The sequence below is a fragment of the Centruroides sculpturatus genome, unplaced genomic scaffold (assembly GCF_000671375.1).
Source record: "Centruroides sculpturatus isolate CEXI.00-Female unplaced genomic scaffold, Cexi_2.0 scaffold1466, whole genome shotgun sequence".
NCBI classification, from domain to species: Eukaryota; Metazoa; Arthropoda; class Arachnida; order Scorpiones; family Buthidae; genus Centruroides; species Centruroides sculpturatus.
This window is the reverse complement of record NW_019385774.1, coordinates 4,057-22,960: the sequence shown is the minus strand read 5'-3', so window position 1 is coordinate 22,960 and position 18,904 is coordinate 4,057. Positions and strand designations below refer to the sequence as shown.

At 36.0% G+C, this 18,904-nt stretch overlaps 2 protein-coding genes across 2 annotated transcripts; one reads left to right on the top strand and one right to left on the bottom strand.

Annotated features, from left to right (window-relative positions):
• Positions 1-1,077: 1,077 nt before the first annotated feature.
• Positions 1,078-3,090, bottom strand: LOC111642039. Its single transcript, XM_023388301.1, has 8 exons — positions 2,901-3,090; positions 2,409-2,593; positions 2,090-2,266; positions 1,904-2,020; positions 1,660-1,820; positions 1,449-1,569; positions 1,211-1,377; positions 1,078-1,126 (listed from the first exon to the last, which is right to left on the bottom strand). The coding sequence occupies exons 1-8, from the start codon at positions 3,088-3,090 to the stop codon at positions 1,078-1,080; spliced, it is 1,167 nt and encodes a 388-aa protein (XP_023244069.1).
• A 7,883-nt stretch (positions 3,091-10,973) lies between these two features.
• On the top strand, positions 10,974-13,127 carry LOC111642045. Its single transcript, XM_023388309.1, has 2 exons — positions 10,974-11,310; positions 11,873-13,127. Exons 1-2 carry the CDS (start codon positions 11,111-11,113, stop codon positions 12,918-12,920), a joined length of 1,248 nt encoding a protein of 415 aa, XP_023244077.1. The 5' UTR covers positions 10,974-11,110; the 3' UTR covers positions 12,921-13,127.
• The last annotated feature ends 5,777 nt before the right edge of the window (positions 13,128-18,904 follow it).

The following is an 18,904-nucleotide window of genomic DNA, read 5'->3' as shown; positions in this document are numbered from 1 at the left end:
TGAGGGGGTAGCCACCCCCAACGGGTAGCCTTCTCCCGTACGAACAATAAATGTCTAATGAACCACCTCCCTACGCGCGACCCTTCGCGAGATATAGCCCTCCGAAAATTGTTCTACGGGTCACGTGACCGCATGTTAGCCACAATTTACCTTGCGAATGAGCGGATCGGCGACCCCCCGAATTGAAGACCCCTCCGTGCGAACGAAAAAGTCAAAGGAACCATACCCCTGCGCACGACCCTTTACGAGATATAGCCCTGTAAAGAATCCCCTACGTCATTTCCGGCGATCGGGATCGACGAGTCGCGTCGCTCTTTCTACTAAGCCTATCGAACGCTAAGCCTATCGACCTATTCTAACGTTACTGCAGTCTAATTATCGGAGTTAGGTCCTTTTCGCATGACCCCGCGCTCCGCCTCGACCTCGGGAGGGTCTAGGGCCCCTCATTCGCCGACACACTCGGCCGATTGCAGAGACAGAGTTTACATTAAACGACGTTTACATTGGCTCTTACTTACTTCGCTATTACTCCCCTGTTTTAGGAGTCGTTCGGCCAATCGGATTATTTCTTCGTGACGTCAGAAATGGTCGAGTGAGTCTAGAAAATAGGTCAAATAACTTGTTTCTAATCGCTGTCTACAAGACAGCGATTAGAAACAAGTTATTTGACCTATTTTCTAGACTCACTCGACCATTTCTGACGTCACGAAGAAATAATCCGATTGGCCGAACGACTCCTAAAACAGGGGAGTAATAGCGAAGTAAGTAAGAGCCAATGTAAACGTCGTTTAATGTAAACTCTGTCTCTGCAATCGGCTGACTGGGTTTCGCTCGCCCGGTCGGCTAGTACTACGCGCCGCTTTCGCGGCTTGTCCAAAACACCTGACCTACCTCTCCGGAGGTGACTGTCACTACTTAGGATAATAGAAAACCGTTTTGAAACCAGATTGTACACTCACCTTCAACAGCGTCTCCTCCTGCGTCTCCCGCTACATCCTTTCGCTACCTGGCGAGGCCTAGCCTATTCCCGATGTTGCGTAGGTGAGGACGGGGTGAGGCCGCTGGTCCCCGCCTCGGCTAGGTCCTGGGAGTCGATGACGAAGGTGGTGTTTGCGCCCGATGTTGTCTGAAAAATCACATAATCCAGGTTTCACATCCACAAATAGGTATCCTTTGGTCACGCGCACTATACACATGCTGCACTACTCACTGGGCGGTCGTCATCCCCTGCCGTTCCTCTTCGTCGCCCTCGTGCACGGGAACATCGAAATAGGGCTCGTCCGGCGGCAGATGTTGATCCACGGGCACACCAATCGTCCGGAGTTGGAGACCCTGATGACCGGGGCCCAGGTAGACGGCCGCGATGTCCCCGAGAAACTGCCGGAATTTTGCCGATGTTGTTGGCAACTGGGACAGGACTCGCGTCCTGTACACGTAGGCCTACGTACTGTACAGTTGTAGCTCTGCAGGCTCCTGTCCGTGCGGAGCGAGTTGATGGACTTCTTCAGCCAGCGATTTCTGCACTCGATGTTCTGAGTGTGGGCCTCGGGATCATCGGCGTCGACGAATCTGCTCGGAAAATAGAAAAAAAATGTCACTTTTCAATAACGCCTGTTCATTTCTTTCACATAACACATTGCACAGCTTTATCTTCCTTACCTCCCGGGGCCCCGCTGGCTGTGATTGACGATCTTATGTTCAGAGAAGCCCATCGTCGTACAACCGCGATATTGGGCCGCGCTGTCGGAAACAATGATGGAACCGCGGGCGATGTATCTGAGCATGTGGCTCCAGAGAACCCGTCGGCTCTTGTTGTCCACCTGAAAGAATACGAGAAACTATAACAAAACTTCCACAAAAACTAAAAAATAAAAGGAAATAATAATGCTTGGCTACTACTTACATGCCAGTACATCACCTCTTTTGTTTCCCGACAATAGGCACCGAAGATGGTGATTTGGGTGCCTTTAGTTACGCGGCCGCGGTTGTATTTTCGCCTCCGGGTGAAGGTCTCGTCGATCTGAAAATAAAACATACGAATATAGAGACAGACATTTCGGCAAAGTCAGAAACGTGGGTCGATGGTCACCTCGACGGTCATGCCTTCACCCCCGAGCTGGATGTTTTGCTGGTGGGAGACGAAAACCTCCGCAACTTCACGGCAGTAATTGTACCAATCTACCGCTGTTTTGGGGGCCACGCCGCATTCCTCCGCGGCGACGGTGACCGGCTCCTGCTTGACCCACGAATAGACAAGCATCAGCACCTGTAAAATAGAAAACCAACAAAACACATATCATCTCAAGCCATACGATCAAACTACAGAAATGCATAGCGTAACGTGACCCAGAGAAAAAGAAACCGCCGATTCTGCGATCACGTTTCGCGAGCGACTTCAAATGTCATACCTCTTGGGCTGTCAGCTGTGTCCTTTCGAAAAAGGTGTTGTGGGTGCAAGACAGGGAACCAGTGCACATGGCCCTGAAGACGGTGCCGCCAGTCCGCCTCCTCATCTTCTTTTTCTGCTGTACTTTTTCACAGCGGTAGACGAATCCGAACCTGTCAGATGGAGCCGGTTCCTTCCGCATAGTGCCTAAAGATTACGACAAAAATATCGAAAAACTAGTAAATTGGAATATTGGCAGTTAACATATTACTGTTACTACTGCTATTAACTCGCGTGGTCAAATATCGAAACAGGATAGCTGTTACTGTTATCCATGGTTTCAAGATGGCCGTACTTCCGACGGTTTGTGGTCCAGACGGCTAAAAATGTAGCTAATGTAACGAAAACGAAACGAACCTAACCGAAGCGACGCCATTTTCGAACCATTAGTAGCATTAACCTAGATAGCTGCAGATAGCACTCGTGTAAACGCGGGAATCGAGAAAAGGCTTACCTCCGCACTTAGGACATGACGGAAAGAAACCAGTTAGGTCTGGATGAGGCACAAGCCCCACAAGATGGCAAAACTTTTGTGCAGCCTCTTCGGTGGGAAGATAGCGAAGAAAACTGTAAGATGTTATATTATTGAATATTGTGGCGGGATCCATAACGGGAGACGCCGAAATATCACACGAATAAGGCATGTTCGTTTCTGTAACATATACAGTATTGGGTTCGAGGATATGAAGGCGAGTACAGCTTATATAATCGTGGGAAACGGTTACGAGTGTCACGTGACCCGCGGTCGCTACCCAATTGGCCCGCGGAGCGTCGGAAGGCGGTTCCGAGTGTCACGTGACCGCGCGCCCCATTGGCCCGCGAGACGCTGCATCTCTATGGCTGAGAACGACCACGTGATTTGGCTGTCATGCGCAGTGCTGTCCTTGGGCTCGTTTGTCTCAAATATGACTTCCGAAATGTTTCTGGTAAGCAGACGTGCTGGACTAGTGGACAAAGGCTTGGACTACAGTCAACATAGACCCGGGTTCGCGGCCCGGCCAAGGTAAGACTAATAAATAATAATGTATAGTTATATTTACAGGCAATAGATGACGACTACGAATGACTTCAGACGGGGGACGTGAACTGCGGGCCGGCGCGGAAGGGACAGACGGCAATGGGGAAACGCGAGGAGAGAGAGACCTAAGGAACGTGTTCGCGAGACTGCGTTAAAATTATTTTCGTGCGCGCTAGACTGCCTTTTGACAACGATGTCATATGACCGGATATGACGTACGCGAAACTTCAGGGGCTTATATCTCGCGAAGGGTCACGCGTAGGGGTATGGTTCCTTTGACCTTATTGTTCGTACGGGGGAGGGCTACCCTTTGGGGGGTGGCTACCCCCTCATTCGGAGGGTAAATCTTACCCCTGAATGTTGCAGAATATTGTTGAAGATAAAGGAAAAAAGGAAAAATAACGAGGTAAGAATTGAGGAAAAATTATACTTATACATTTTAGCATAGAAATTACTACAGAAAATTTGAACGACTTTTAAAATTATGTATTTTTTAATACGAGCATTAAACCATAAAAATTAATGCAAAAACTTATGATTATGAAATCACTGTTTTCTATACCAATATACAAAATGGTCGAGAAGTTAGTTAACTAAGAAAAATTAACGTGTAGTTTCCCGTTTTTGACTATTAGGTTCCCCTATAATGGATATGAAAAAAAGGGTCCTCTTACTCGATACTCTGAAAAGGGGTGTTAAAAGTATAGCAGCCCTTTACCTCTCTCAGAGAACCATATATATACAGTAGAGCGTCGTTTATCCGAATCAATTGGGGACGGGTTGTTCGGATAACATATTTTTCGGATAACCGATTATGTACGAAAAAATATATTAACCTATCGCATGGTGAAAGTTTTCTTCGTTGCGTGGCGCTTCGCGTTGAATTTTCGTCGATGTTCAGCCAAACGTATACTTTTTAAAATAATAATCGTGGCTATTGTATCGTTAAAGATTATTTCTTTATTTTTTACAAACGAAATAAATATATTGAAAAATATAAAAACAAAAAATATTATACTTTAGTAGTTAATCTAGTATCAATAACGTTCGATTCAGCATGACACCACACAGAAGTGCCAATGCTGCCAGCTAAAACACAAACATCAACAAAAAAAATATTGGAGTAGCCCAAGATATAGCCAGAGATTGCAGCGCCACAGCACTAGCGAAAATTTAAATTTGCCGAATGGAATTCTTTCGGATAACCGACGTTTCGGATAAACGACGCTCTACTGTATATCATTTAAACTACAAAACAATTGAAAATGTGATTTTTTACAAAATCACTTAATTTATATGAAATCTATATTGTGTGCGTTATGCAAAATATTAAATTATGCAATTTTTTTAGCGAAGACCTTAACGTAATCATGCTGTGTGCAATTGAATATTTTTGAAAAAAGTGATTTACAGCTATTCTAATATTTATATTAATTTTATTTAAAAATTAAATATTAAATAATAGAAAATTAATTTGTTTATTTTTTAAAAAATTGAATTGGAGATAATTAATTACGAAAAGAGTCGGCAGATCATCTATCTAACTGCTTTCAGAAAAAAATGTTCGAATTGAAATAATAATCTGAATTTCGGTTTACACCGAAAGTGTGTATATATTATAGTTAATTGGGGCCGTCTGCCACAAGCTTTTCACATGTGGTGTCGTCTTTCATGTATCTTACTCTGTTCTCTAGATTAAAGAACAGATATACTAACGAACATTAAGAGAGCGGGAATTTATAGGTATAATAATTTTTCAAATTGTAGCCCAATTAAAGACATTTTTTTTTCTAAATCTCTAATCAAAATGAAAGGAAATATCAAGCAACAAAAATATTTCATTATTACTTTCCATAAGGCGACTGCAGCAGTCAGAGTCTTACAAATTAAAACTGAGTAATCATATATTAATTTTATACTTTAATATCGAAAACGATAAGTGCAATAATGAACTTGAAATAAATCAATAATGAGAAGTGAAATAATGAAGATTATTTATACCGTGCAACACGATTATTTTCTACCTAAATATTATGCACTTGAAAATATTCTTACCTGATCTAGATCATTCACGACCGAATTTACATCTGATTCAAGAGTTAAAAGTTAGAAGGACACAACTTCCTGTTTTTGCCCGGAAAAAGATCAGATATAGCGATTTTATATGTCAACGGAAACTTATTTTCTCTGAATGTACAAGATAAGTTCCACAGGTCAACGATTGGATCAACGATAACCACATTCTTCGTTCCTTAATTTCTGTTGAAATGTACTGTACATAAAATCGAGTAAGTTTGTGACATTGACACAATGCCGGGCTGAAATTTAATCATATTTTTAATTTATTTAATATAAAATATATTCTCTTCACCTGAAATTAGCATTGTTTTGCCTCCCGTACATCATGTATTTCCTTAACCAATACAGTTGTGCTGTCATCTAACATTTTTCGGGAAAACCTTTCGAACTGAAATAACATGACTTTCGATTTGCATCCGAAGTTCATATATAGTTAATCAGGATTTACTATTGCTATGCTTTCGATATCTGGCTTCGGCTTTATCACCATTTTAGAGATTAAGTAAAGACAAGCGGTTGGTCGAACGGAGGGACGACAGTGGAAATATACAAATCTACATTTTGTTTTTCAAATTTCACTTTAATAATTACTACTTGCCCTCTTTTCAATTTTTACTTCCTTTCTAGAATTTCGACCTGTACAGCTTAAAAATAGGTGTTCAGAGAATACGCCGTATTCAAAAAGGAGGGATTGTTGTTGATTTGGAGTGTAGTGCAGAGGTGGGGATTTTATGTAATGCTGTTTCTGAGGTTTCCGGTTTACGTTCGGTTATTCCGAAAAACAGACGCCCACTGATCAAGATTATGACGGTAACTAAATCCATTCAGAGAGACCAGCTCTTAGATGCCATTTATGAGCAGAACAGCCGGGTTGCCGAGATATATTCCAAAGAAGCATTTCTAGAGAAGATTAGGGTGTGCTTCCCAATTAGACAGCATAGTACACTCTCGTTTCTTAAGTTGCAGAGGTCTCTCCGGACCTCACGTGTTTCCTCCTCATAGAAGAGAAAGTGAACCTGCAGTGGACTAGGTGTTGTGTCGTAGACTTCCTCCCATCGAATCAATGTTTCATATGCCTAAAATTTGTGCATTTCGCCAAGAATTGTGTAGCAGACGATCGTACATTTAGTCAGTGTAGAGGCAATCATACCTTCAAAGATTGCGATAAGAAAACGGAAACTCCAAAATGTGTGAACTGCATTAGAGATAATATTAAGAAAATAGATCACAATGCGCTCGATAAAGTTTGTTCTGCCTTTATTCGATCAAGAACACAGCTCCTTGCGTTAATTGGTCATGGCATCTAACAGAAATACTGACATTTGTCATAGGAACTTTCAAATACGCATTGTACAGATTAATCTGGAACGAGCGTTGTCTGCCAGCTCTCAGCTTTGACAGGATATTAACAACAATGATATTGCTCTAGCGCAAGAGCCCTATTGTCACAAGAATAGGGTAGCTTGCTTTAGCAACGATGACACTATCATTCAGAGTCAGGATGAAGGACCGTGGGCTACAGTCATTATTACTAATCCTACCTTGGCTACTATCTCCCACCCAAAGTTTTGTTCATCTACATGCATTTGTATTGAATTCTGCCTTCCTGATTTACACATTATCATCTTCAACGTCTATTGCTTAAGTAGGTCAGATATTCATGAAATCATCCACCACATGGAGTTGGCTGTAACTTATTTCAGTAATCGTAGTTTTTTAATTTCCAGTTACTTTAATGAGCATTCGCTTACTTGGGGGGAAGTAAAGAGATGGCAGGGATGAGGCCATGGAGGACTTTATCGCTTTATGTCCTTCTGGTGATCAGTGACCCAGACTCTCCACTAAACCTTTTCGTAATCTAATGGTCACTCCTGGATTGATCTGACCATCTGTTCCAAAGGTCTCTGCTCTATTATTCAGGATTAGCTGGTAGGCGTTTTTGACTGTCTCTCTGAGCACGAGTGTATAACCTATAGCTTAGACTGCAATAAGCTACAGGATACAGAAGCGAACAATAAGAATGCTTTCAATACCAAGGCAGCTGACTGGTGCAAATTCCAGGACAATATACAGCGGATCAGTATATCTTCACTTGGGATTGTATCACATACTGAGGCTAAGGCCTGTATTGAGTCAGCTATTCTCCAAATCTCCATTCCCAGGAGGAAGAACAAAAAACGGATAACTCCATGGTGGAATTCGGATTTATCTTTTATGCGCCAAAACAACAATAGACTGCGCAGGGTATTTCAGGGATGTTATGATCAAAGGAGGTAGCAATCGCATATGTAGTACCATTCTTACTAAAGAGTGTATAAGGAGGCCATTAAGAAAGCAAAACTAAATTCTTGGAAGTCCTTCTGTGCTGGTGCAGGTGGAGACCCATGGGGTTTTATATATAAGCTCTGTGTAAACAAACTCAAACCTCGTAGTTTTCTTAGTAGCAATATTGACAATCCTACCAGCTTGAGGCCACAGTTTCTAACCTTTTTGATTATTTCTGCCTTTCTGATTTCCTCGCGAAGGACAATCTCGCGCACTCTGTAATTAGAACAGGCAGGAATGATGGTGAGCTTCTGAAGGATGACCCACATTTTACTTTTTCTGAGGTCAATGACTCTATAAATTATCTCCAAAAGCCATGGGTCTAGGTGGGATAAACAAAGACATTATTCTAACAATACGAAAAACTTGCCCAAATTTATTTTTTTTAACATTTTTACCTTCTGCCTTAAGTTCAGTATTTTCCCCCAACCATAGAAAAAAATTTTTTTTTTGTTTTAATACCGAAAAATCGGGGCAAACGTGGTATACTGCATGTAGTGTTATGTACAATTGGTTTCCATCATCTGTAACCAAAAGAAAACTGATAAAATTCGAGACTGTTTGTCAAAGACCTACTTTTTTTATTTAATAAATGTTTCAATGGATTTTTTTTTATTTTATGGACGAAATTATAAGTTATTGTACTTAGTTACGGAGATCGCTTAAATTTAAGTATACTAAAGAAATATATATATTTCAAATTAGAATGTTTATGAAAATATATTAAAAACTGTTTCAAAAATCGATTACGCTTTATATAACATTAATTACTAGAAACTACAGAACCGATAAAAGTTTAGAGATTTTATATTAGAACAAGTAAAAACTGTTAAATTGCAGCATTATGTTGAATGAATCATTATACTGCATGAATGTATCGAAATAGTTAACCTTAATAACTGTATTCAAATAAAACAAAAGTAACGAAAGGATGTATGTTTACTTTTTTATGTCAATACATTTTACTGGTTTTAAAAGGTCAACTAATTATAAAATTAGAAGATATTTAGGCTACAGTTGCAGTGTTGTCGGTTATCTGTGGGTTAATCATATGTGAACTATTTCAATTGAAGGTTCGAGGAAAGAACGATCAAAGTCCACTAATATGCGTGTATAAATGAAACGTGCCATTTTGTAGATTTAACGTATAGAACACGATGGGAAAGTTAATTTGCTGAAAAGCCAATCATAATTTTCTCCATAGCCATGTAAAGAAAACGTGGTTGTTGGAAAAACGATTATAGTCCACTACATTTGCCACAACGACGATCAAGAGTCAGCACACGACTGCAGGAGCCAATAAGAGTTTAGCTTGATTTTTCCAACATGGTACTGATTTGTGAGAAGTCACAGTTATACTCAACTGTTATATATGTCTAATATATGTTACAATCGCCACCGACCTTGTTTCGTGTCGTTCCATTTTCTTCACGGGCTCGAACTCGGAGGCATTCGGCCCGACACATCGAAAGGCGCATGCTTATTTTAATGGCGGCATGATCGTGCCACGTTGTGTTACCGTCGTAGGACTTTTGTGGCATTTTGTAGAGACGGCGAGGCCGTTCGCCATCGCACAACGTCTCGATAGTAACACCGTCACCTAAAAATAAAGCTCTTACCCGAATATTATGAAAGTGAAAGTTCATAATCATGTGGATTTATATTCTAATTTTCTCTTTAATTAATTAAAAACTTTTAGTTTCTCCTTAAACGATTTTTAAATAGTTCGTATAAATTTGATATACTGAACGTATTTTTAAACTATATGTTTATAATTAATTGTTCACCTATGGTTTTGAAAAACCCTGAATCGAAATAGGGCGAACACTCCAAGAATATTTGCAGGGAACTGGTCTTCTTCGGAAAATTCGGGCCCCGTCGTCACCATCCTGTCGAAACCACGATAGACATGGTTAGAAAGGCCCTCTTACAACCCAAAGGGCGGTAGGAGCCAAATGAGAAAGTAAATTTACATTAATTATGTTTTCAATTTATTCATTATGTTAAGAAATTTAAATAACAAAAAAAAAAAAACATTTAAATTTTTGTTACTGTAGAAAGCTTTGACATATATTCGAAAATACATCAAAATAAATTCAAAATCTTTTACTCTATAAATAAAGTATAAGTTTTGGAAACTTTTGTCATATTTTATTTTTAAAAACTTTTTATATTTTTAACTATCATAACACGACCAAAAGCTTAGTTTTGAGATTACAGATAAGTTTTATAAAAATAATTGTAAACGCTAATAACGAGTAAAATCGACATTAACTCCGACCTTACTGGAGATACATCCGACTACTATTATCTCCCGTTACGAATTTTAGTGTATCCATAAAATATACAAAAAAACTCTGTAAAAGCTGCTAAATGAATATACAGTATTAAATTTCAAAACGAATAAAGTCACTTGTTGGCATACGTTTTATAAACCAAATAAAACAAAATAGGTATGAAAGTAAACTCTAGATGAACAGAAAACTTAAAATATTTGGATCAATCTGTACTTGATAGAATTATTATTGATTGAAAGTTCTATAGAACACATTATTAGTACTAACACTTTTGTTTACTTACAATCATTCGTACTGTGTTACTGTGTTACATCAAAAGTTTGTTACGCATTTTATTTAATTTATAAGAGTCTCATCTAGTAGCCAATTCTAAAACAGACAAAATTTTTTGCAGTCAAACCGAATAGAACCATCGATAAATAACAGATAAAAAATATACCCGGTGATCTCCACTTACCTTAGCCAGGTGACATCTTTCTACATCTTTTCCTATGACTTAACTTTAGACAAAGAGTTCGTACTTTTAATTTTTGAACTGATTATTGTAAGCATTACCTGGCAGATTCTCTGACTTTCAATGATTAAACTGGGAACAAACCTATTAATTAACTAAGATTTTCTGATTTATTAAAATGTCTTATGAAATTCACATGATTAAAGAAGCAGATAATTAGCAAAATTTAGCACAATAAATATTTATATATATTAATATTTTCCAAAAGTGTTCAGTATCAGCTATTTAGTGAACTCATTTGCATAAAAACTAACACATGATTGACGTAACCGTTTCTATTCCGGTGAACTTAACTTGAAAAAGTGTTCGTTTTGAGTGTCAAGTATCCAGGAAAGAAATCGTTGACTAAAATTTAAGTGATTCGGAGAATATTCTTTATTATTCGTACGAGTTTCTACTAATACACGTATTGTTTCAAGGGGCAAAATAAGATGTCGAACGTCAAAAAACAACGATTTAACTTTCACGAAGTGACTATTTTCAACGAGAACGGAGAATGTGTCGTCGTATCACGAACATCATTGATACAAAATGGAGGATTGCTGAAAAACTTCATAATTGTGTGTCCGAATGAAATGAAGTTTATTCTGAAATTACCTCTGACATTGGAAATGCTGAATGAATTTGCAGGGTTTGTACGAATCTATTGTACAGACGTTTCTTAGTGTTTGGTGTATAAATCTAACTTACAACAATACGACTAACCCGTATAAAGAAAAAGATTATTTTTTTAAAAAAGTTCGGTGCAATTATTTTAATTGGTTTGCATTGGAATAAAACCGAAAAGTAGTGGACAAAACAAATTTATTGAGTCGAAATAATGCAATTATTTGTAAAATTTATTTACTATTTAATAACGAAACAGTTAATAAATCATTACTTAGTATATTGGATGACCAAACGATGTCGTAAATGCGATTTTGCTACCAATTAGCAATCGTGATTAATAAAGGTTTTGGTCGGTGTGAAGTTCAACTCGCATACTCTCACATCACCAACTACGAGGATATTTCGAAGGATTTATAAATATTGACTGAAGGTCCTTTCAAAATTTCGGATCTATTTTAAACATTACACTTAATAGTTTTCTTGTTCAATTTTTTTCGCCATTGTTTTTTACGCAAAAAAATGTAAAATACTATAAAATATGCCAATTATTTATGATATTTAAATTTGTAAATGTTTCGTTTTAGGTTTTTGGAGAAAGAAGATGTTATTCTTACTTCTGCGGATAATGGATTCGAAATGTACCTCATCGGCAAACGTTACTTCATTAGCCAACTGCAAAGAATGTGTTTCCATTATCTTACAGAGTCGATTTTCTGCACAAACATTTGTCGCATCCACGATTTTGCTTGCAGACACAACGCAAAACAATTGCAGTTTCATTCTTGGCGAAGTTTCCGTTGGTTCCAAAAGAACTATTTCCACACAGACGATTTCAAACTTTGTGAAGAAAGTACCATTTACAAGTTGTTGAAGTGCTCCGTCTTTTCCACAATAGAAGAATCTGATTTGTTGCGTGCTCTTCTTGAGTGGGTCGAGCAAAAATTTTGTAAACTGAGAAAAACACACGACGACATTTCGAAGGGAGAAATAATAAGACCGTTCCTGCCGTTGATTAGATTCTCTATGCTGGAACCACGGTTAAAAGAACAGCTTTTGAACTTGATTAGCAATGTTTGCATTTCGACAAAAGAAGTTAAATCCATAAGAAGATATCAAATTCAAAAAAATGTCGCGACTCTTCCACCAATAATATCTGCTTACGCTAAACCGAGAAGAACTACTGAATATTCTTCGTTAATTGCCGAAAATTCCATGACGTATGAAGTGTTGAAACGAAATACAAGAATGAAACCAACTTTTCTGTTTATGGCTGATTTCTGGGTTTCCAAAAGTTGTGTGGTGAATGCGATTGCTCTGCCAATTAGCCATCGAAACCACGAAGGAATAGAGGTTTTGGTCGGTATGAAGTCGACGTATTCGCAAGATTTCGTCTACGAAAGAGAGATCTGTGGTATGGACGGATTTGTATCTTTTCGAAAAATGAAATATTTGCGGCAGCGCAGCTTTAACATATTTTTAGTTAAGGTTCCGAAGGAAGAAATAAAATCGACCTTCATTGAGGTATTAAAAAGTACTCCCGAGTATATTCCGATATACGAACTCCCAGATGAATCTATAAGATTATTAGGGGTGAAAAGAATATTCAATTGTGGAATTTCTTCTATTGTCTAAACTTTGTAAAAGTGCTTATTATCGGATACTTTATTTACATTTAACACGAGGTATGTTTTCCTTTCTCCTCCACAAAGTTTGTAATTGAACTGACGTCGGTGGTTTTTACAGAATACGAAAATTAATTTTGGATGTTTAAATAATTATACAATGTAAATATTTAGTATACGTGAAGTAACTTTTGTAAACGAAATAATTTTCGTAAAATTATTGAATGACAATAAATTTTAGAAACTTTCGTTTTTCATTTTTTCGAGCATTTGTTAGGTATTACGTATTTATTTCATACAAGCGTTCTACAAATGACATATTATATGAAAGAAATATAAAATAATTATTTCTATTATGTTACTACAATAAATTATAACATTATAGCTATACGATTCTTGTAATGAACTACTAAAAACATTTTTAAAAATATGCATTTTTATTTATTACATTTACTGCTTAAGTTCAATAATGTCATTGTATCAGATATGCAAATGTAATAATTACGTAAAAAAAATTAATATTTGAATAATATTTAATCATTATCTTTGTAGCGGTAATATTTACGAGATGACAAAATGATCATCTTATAGATGTTTAGGTCTTATTATTGCTTCCATAACAATTCCGTAGTTATTTTAATATGATTCTAGTTTTGTAAGTGAAATACTGTAAGTCAATCTGTAGGGCAGAATTCGAGAAGTTAAGGTAATGAACCACGAAGCTCTCGAAATCTTTAGACTTTAATGTTAATTAATAAATATTTACGTGTTTTAAGATCAGTAGTGATTCTACGTAAGAGTTAATGTGGATTAAACTCGGACCCTTCAACGTTCAGAGGGTTTTTAGAGAAGAAGAAAACGCGAAACGCAATTTAAAAAATTTTTTAATTGCGTAATATTAGGAACTCGGTGTTTTAAACTCTTACGTGAGATAAAATTTGTAGTTATATAAAGCAAATATTATAATATAAGGATTAGAAGTACGAAAGAGTCTTAATGTCTGTTCTTTTTTGCTCGAGCAATGCCGGGCTCATCTGCTATTATTATTACATATAATCATTTATTGTGCTAAATTATGCTAATTAACTGCTTTTTTGATCATATTAATTTTATAAAACATTTTAATAAATCAGAAAATCTGAATTAGAGAAAACAAATTTGTTTTCAAAACCAAATTTTATTTGAATTTCTAATTTTTGCAAAAAATTCAATTTTTTGTATTCTCAGTGAGAGAAAATCAAGTTATGAAAAACCAGAATATAAAGTAAAATTTTCTCATGTAAACGCACTATGGAGATCGATAAAATCAACGTGTGTGTATGTGATAGAAAATATAAAAATAGCAAAATATTCAGAATGGAAAACGCTATTTCTTAAACCTCATCTGACAATTGCTCACAAAGTGCTGGTTGGATAACATTAAGTTCTAATTCTTAAGACTTCATTGCAAAGAATTCTCGAAAACTTCAGTAGTGTCGATAAAAGAGTATTATTATTTTTTCCAACGTTGCAAGATTTGGCTACATTGCGCCAAATGTGGCTACTTTTCTTTGCTTGACGTAAAAAATATAATTTGGCGCTTTGGCTACTTTTGGGCTACATATTATTTATAATTATATTAGTTGAATAAAAATGCACTTTAAAATGGTGTTTCGTCGCTTTTTATTAATTAGAGACACAAATAAAACAAATATTTGTGTTTTTCAAATAAATTTCCGTTTGTCTCTTTTATAATAAATGAATTTACCTATTTCTAAGTAAAAATTGAAAGTGTCTGTAGAAGTAATTTTTAAAATATCCTTTTTCTTGATAAAGTTTTAATACTTATTATTATAATAATAATCTAGACATGTTAACTTTTAAATATACTTGTATATCGGGCCACCAATATATTATATATAGCAATTGTTCCTAATTAGTGGTACGCGTGAAATTGCATGAAAGGATACGCGCGGCAATCTAAAATCGGTAGATTTAAAATTTAAATGCATGAGATGAAGCAATCAAAAAAATAATGGGCGGACCATCAAAAATTCGGCAATTTACAACACGATGTCGAATGCACAAATTCGTTTATTTATAACTAAAAATATTCTCGAAATTTCATTTAAAAAAAGCATTTGTGACAATACCTAAATGAATAAGAATATGAAATTCTTACGCAAGAAACAAAAATTGTACAAATGACATAATTTGTGTTAATTGTACAATTATCATTATTATCATGTCAGCGAAGGGCAATGAAATATTTACTAATATTTTGCACAACATACCTCCGCAAGAGCAGATTTTCGGCTGTGACAAACATGAAAACTAAACATCGTCACCGACTTCAACTCGAAAATGACTCGGAACTGAAGCTGACCAAAAAGCAACCAGACTTTACAAAAAGTTGTGCAAAAAAAATTGTGTACATTTGTCGCATTAAAATTAAATAGCCTTATGTTATTTTCATTATTATTAGAATTGTAATTTAAAGGTAACAAATGTAAAAAAAACTTATTCTATTTATCACTAGCTGTCTACCCACAGCTTCGCTTGCATTATATCGAATTTTGTCGTGAAAGTAAGATATTTTCTCGCAGTAAAATGTAGCCTATGTCCATCTCCAACACATAAGCAATCTCTGTGCCAAATTTTATTAAAACCTGTTCAGCGGTTTAGACGTAAAAAGGTAACAGACAGACAAACAAAATTACCTTCGAATTTATATTAGTATGGACTAATATGAATTTCTGCTATAAGAGGTACGCGAGTTTAAGCTCATTTTTGAAGTGGTACGCAGGAAAAACTAATTGGGAACCACTGATATATAGGCCTACTTGTGGCCCAAAACTCCTTGACTTCTTTCAATGCGGCCAAAAAAACAAAAGGATTGGACACCACTGATTTAGAATTTCTTATTACCTGTTTTAAAAATTCGAAAGTACTGTTTGTGCTTTATTTAATCGAGATTATCAAACAATTCGTTTCGTAAGGTTTTCACAATTCTTATATTTTGTATAATTTCAAAACATTATCTATGTAAAGACTTACTATAAATTGCGATATGTGCCTCATCAAAACTTATCACTTTTTATATTCTTCTTTCTTTTTTAGTGTTCTTAGAGGCGTTATTAGAATTTTTAATGACAGTGTAAGTGCATATTTTTTAATGATTTGATAAAAATTTACTACTTACTACAACTTACTTTTGATGAAAATTTACTACTAAAATTAATTATATGCATAATGACTAGCAAAGAATAATAACGTTATTTGTTATATCGAGTAATCACTGTATAAAGATTTTTCTGTATTTATATAAAAATAAACAGTTCAAATAGTAGTCAAAACCGTCTATGCATGTTTAAATATATTATAGAATATATACGCATGTTTGAATACTTCATGGAATATGTATGCATTATTTAACGCTCATTCTCGTGCAAATATATAGAACGTTCAACACTCTTATAAACATTTAATACAATATTTGGAACAAATATCTTGTATCATTTATTTGGAATTGCATTCACATGTTTTGTAAACTAGGCATATAATTAATTCTATTGCTATAATTAAAATTAAGCAAGCTGTCAGTGTATATAGTAAAAAATGTAATAATAATCAGATGTATAAAAACTAAATACATAATTACCTTACGAAAGATTGCTATTTTTTCATATAGGATTTCTTCAGTAAGGTCTTTCCAGAAAGTTCACACTGTTGTAAGTCCAGATCGTTTAAATATTTAAATACGTCTAGTAAAATTTCTGGTATTTTCAACACTTTAGAGGAGATTTCTTGAGAGGTTGGCGATGTCTCTTTCGATGCGTCTTAACTGTTTTTTCTACCATTTTAGCAACTTTTTACAAAGAACGACAAATTTTGAAATTAATAATGTCTTGTTCTCAATGTTTAATTAACTATCGAAAACAATTTAAAGCGCATTTTTATTCGACAAATATATTTATAAATAATATGTAGCCCAGAAAGTAGCCAATGCGCAAAATGATAATTTTACGCCAAACTAAAAAAAGGGTAGCCAAATTTGACGCAAAGTAGCCAAATCTTGCAATGCTGAAAAGAATTACTAAATAATGCTGGAATTGGAACTCTAAGGATTATTGACCTAAATTTGAGAAAAGGAGCAAAAGATAAAAAGTAGTGAGAAAAGTTGGATAATTAAGGGTCAATATTTGCATAACAGAAGGTCTATTTAACCTTTCTCACAACTTTTTATCTTTTGGCCTTTTTTTTTTCTCAAATTTGGGTCTATAATCCTTTGAGTCACAACTTCAGCTTTATTTAATATTCCTTCGTCATCCACACATCTTCAAGTATTTGAAAATATTTTCTTTTCACTCAAATATAAAATATGTATAAAAATTTACGGCTTTGTGAAACTTCTTTTTTGAGTTTATGCCGTTGAAATAATAAAATAAAAAATAAATAAAACAATTTGTCGGTTTTGTTTGCACGTTTATTGGGCCGCATGCGGCCTGCGGGCCGCGGGTTGGACACCCCTGCTTTAAACGATAAGAATTATTAAATTAGTTTCAATTATTTCCATTTAATTGTAACTTACTGTAGACCAGGGTGTCCAACCCGCGGCCCGCGGGCCGCATGCGGCCCAAGGCAAGTTCCAATGCGGCCCAATAAACGTGTAAACAAAACCGACATATGTTTTAATTTTTTATTATTTATTTATTTCAACGGCATAAACTCAAAAAAAAGTTTCACAAAGCCGTAAACCTTTATTCATATTTTATTTTTGAGTGGAAAGAAAATATTTTCAAATACTGTACTTGGAGATTTGTGAATGCGGAAGGATTACTAAATAAAGCTGGAGTTGTGACTCAAAGGATTATAGACCCAAATTTGGAAAAAAGAGGGAAAGATGAGAAAGGACAAAAGATGTAGTAGTGAGAAAGGTTAAATAGATCTTCTGTTCAGCAAATATGGACCCGTAATTTTTCAACCTTTTATACTTCTTTATCTTTTGTCCTTTGTCTCTTTATCCCGCACTTGGGTCTATAATCCTTTGATTCACAACTCCAGCTTTATTTAGTATTTCTTCCAACGTTGCAAGATTTGGCTACATTGGGCCAAATGTGGCTACTTTTTTTTGTTTGACGTAAAAAATATCATTTGGCGCTTTGGCTACTTTTTCGGCTACATATTATTTATAATTATATTAATTGAATAAAAATGCACTTTAAAATGGTGTTTCGTCGCTTTTTATTAATTAGAGACCCAAATAAAACAAATATTTGTGTTTTTCAAATAAATTTTCTTTAGTCTCTTTTATAATAAATGAATTTATCTATTTCTAAGTAAAAATTGAAAGTGTCTGTAGAAGTAATTTTTTAAAATATCCTTTTTTCTTGATAAAGTTTTAATACTTATTATTATAATCTAGACATGTTAATTTTTAAATATACTTGTATATTGGGCCACAAGTATATATTATATATACTTGTGGCCCAAAACTCCTTGACTTCTTCCAATACGGCCCAGAGAAACAAAAAGGTTGGACACCCCTGTTATAGACAGTACAGTGTTGGTAAACCAAGTGGAGGTGTATGTGAGATCCTGGACATGACAAACAATTCGCGGGTGAAAATTTAAATTTTGAGATTAAAACTTGACATAGTTTTTCCTTTGTTGTTGTTAAGTTCCATCAAGTCGTTGTCGACTCCTGGTGACTGCATGGACAAGTCTTTTCTTGTCCATGTAGTTTTCTTGGCAAGAGTTGAGGAAGTGGTTTGCCATTGCCTTCTTCCTGGAATGATGTGTCACGCGCGCGCGGGGAAAGAATGCCTTCCGGGAGGACTTTTATGGGGAACTGGCCTCCTATTTAGTCGTTATTGGCAAGGAGAAAACCCGGAAAACTCCAAGCAGCCAGCCTGTCCGATCGCGGCACGAACCCACGACCGAACTTCCCAGTGTTTAGGTTCCAGTCACCCCCGCTATGAGCGGCAACGGAGACCACTCGGCCACTGGTGGGCC

Coding starts and splice junctions, on each gene's coding strand:
- LOC111642039 (XM_023388301.1), bottom strand. CDS start 3,090: ATGCCTTATTCGTGTGATATTTCGGCGTCTCCCGTTATGGATCCCGCC. Junction 2,021..2,089: donor GTGAAGGCATGACCGTCGAG/GTGACCATCGAC, acceptor TTTTATTTTCAG/ATCGACGAGACCTTCACCCG. Junction 1,570..1,659: donor AGCCAGCGGGGCCCCGGGAG/GTAAGGAAGATA, acceptor TTTTCCGAGCAG/ATTCGTCGACGCCGATGATC.
- LOC111642045 (XM_023388309.1), top strand. CDS start 11,111: ATGTCGAACGTCAAAAAACAACGATTTAACTTTCACGAAGTGACTATT. Junction 11,311..11,872: donor ATGCTGAATGAATTTGCAGG/GTTTGTACGAAT, acceptor GTTTCGTTTTAG/GTTTTTGGAGAAAGAAGATG.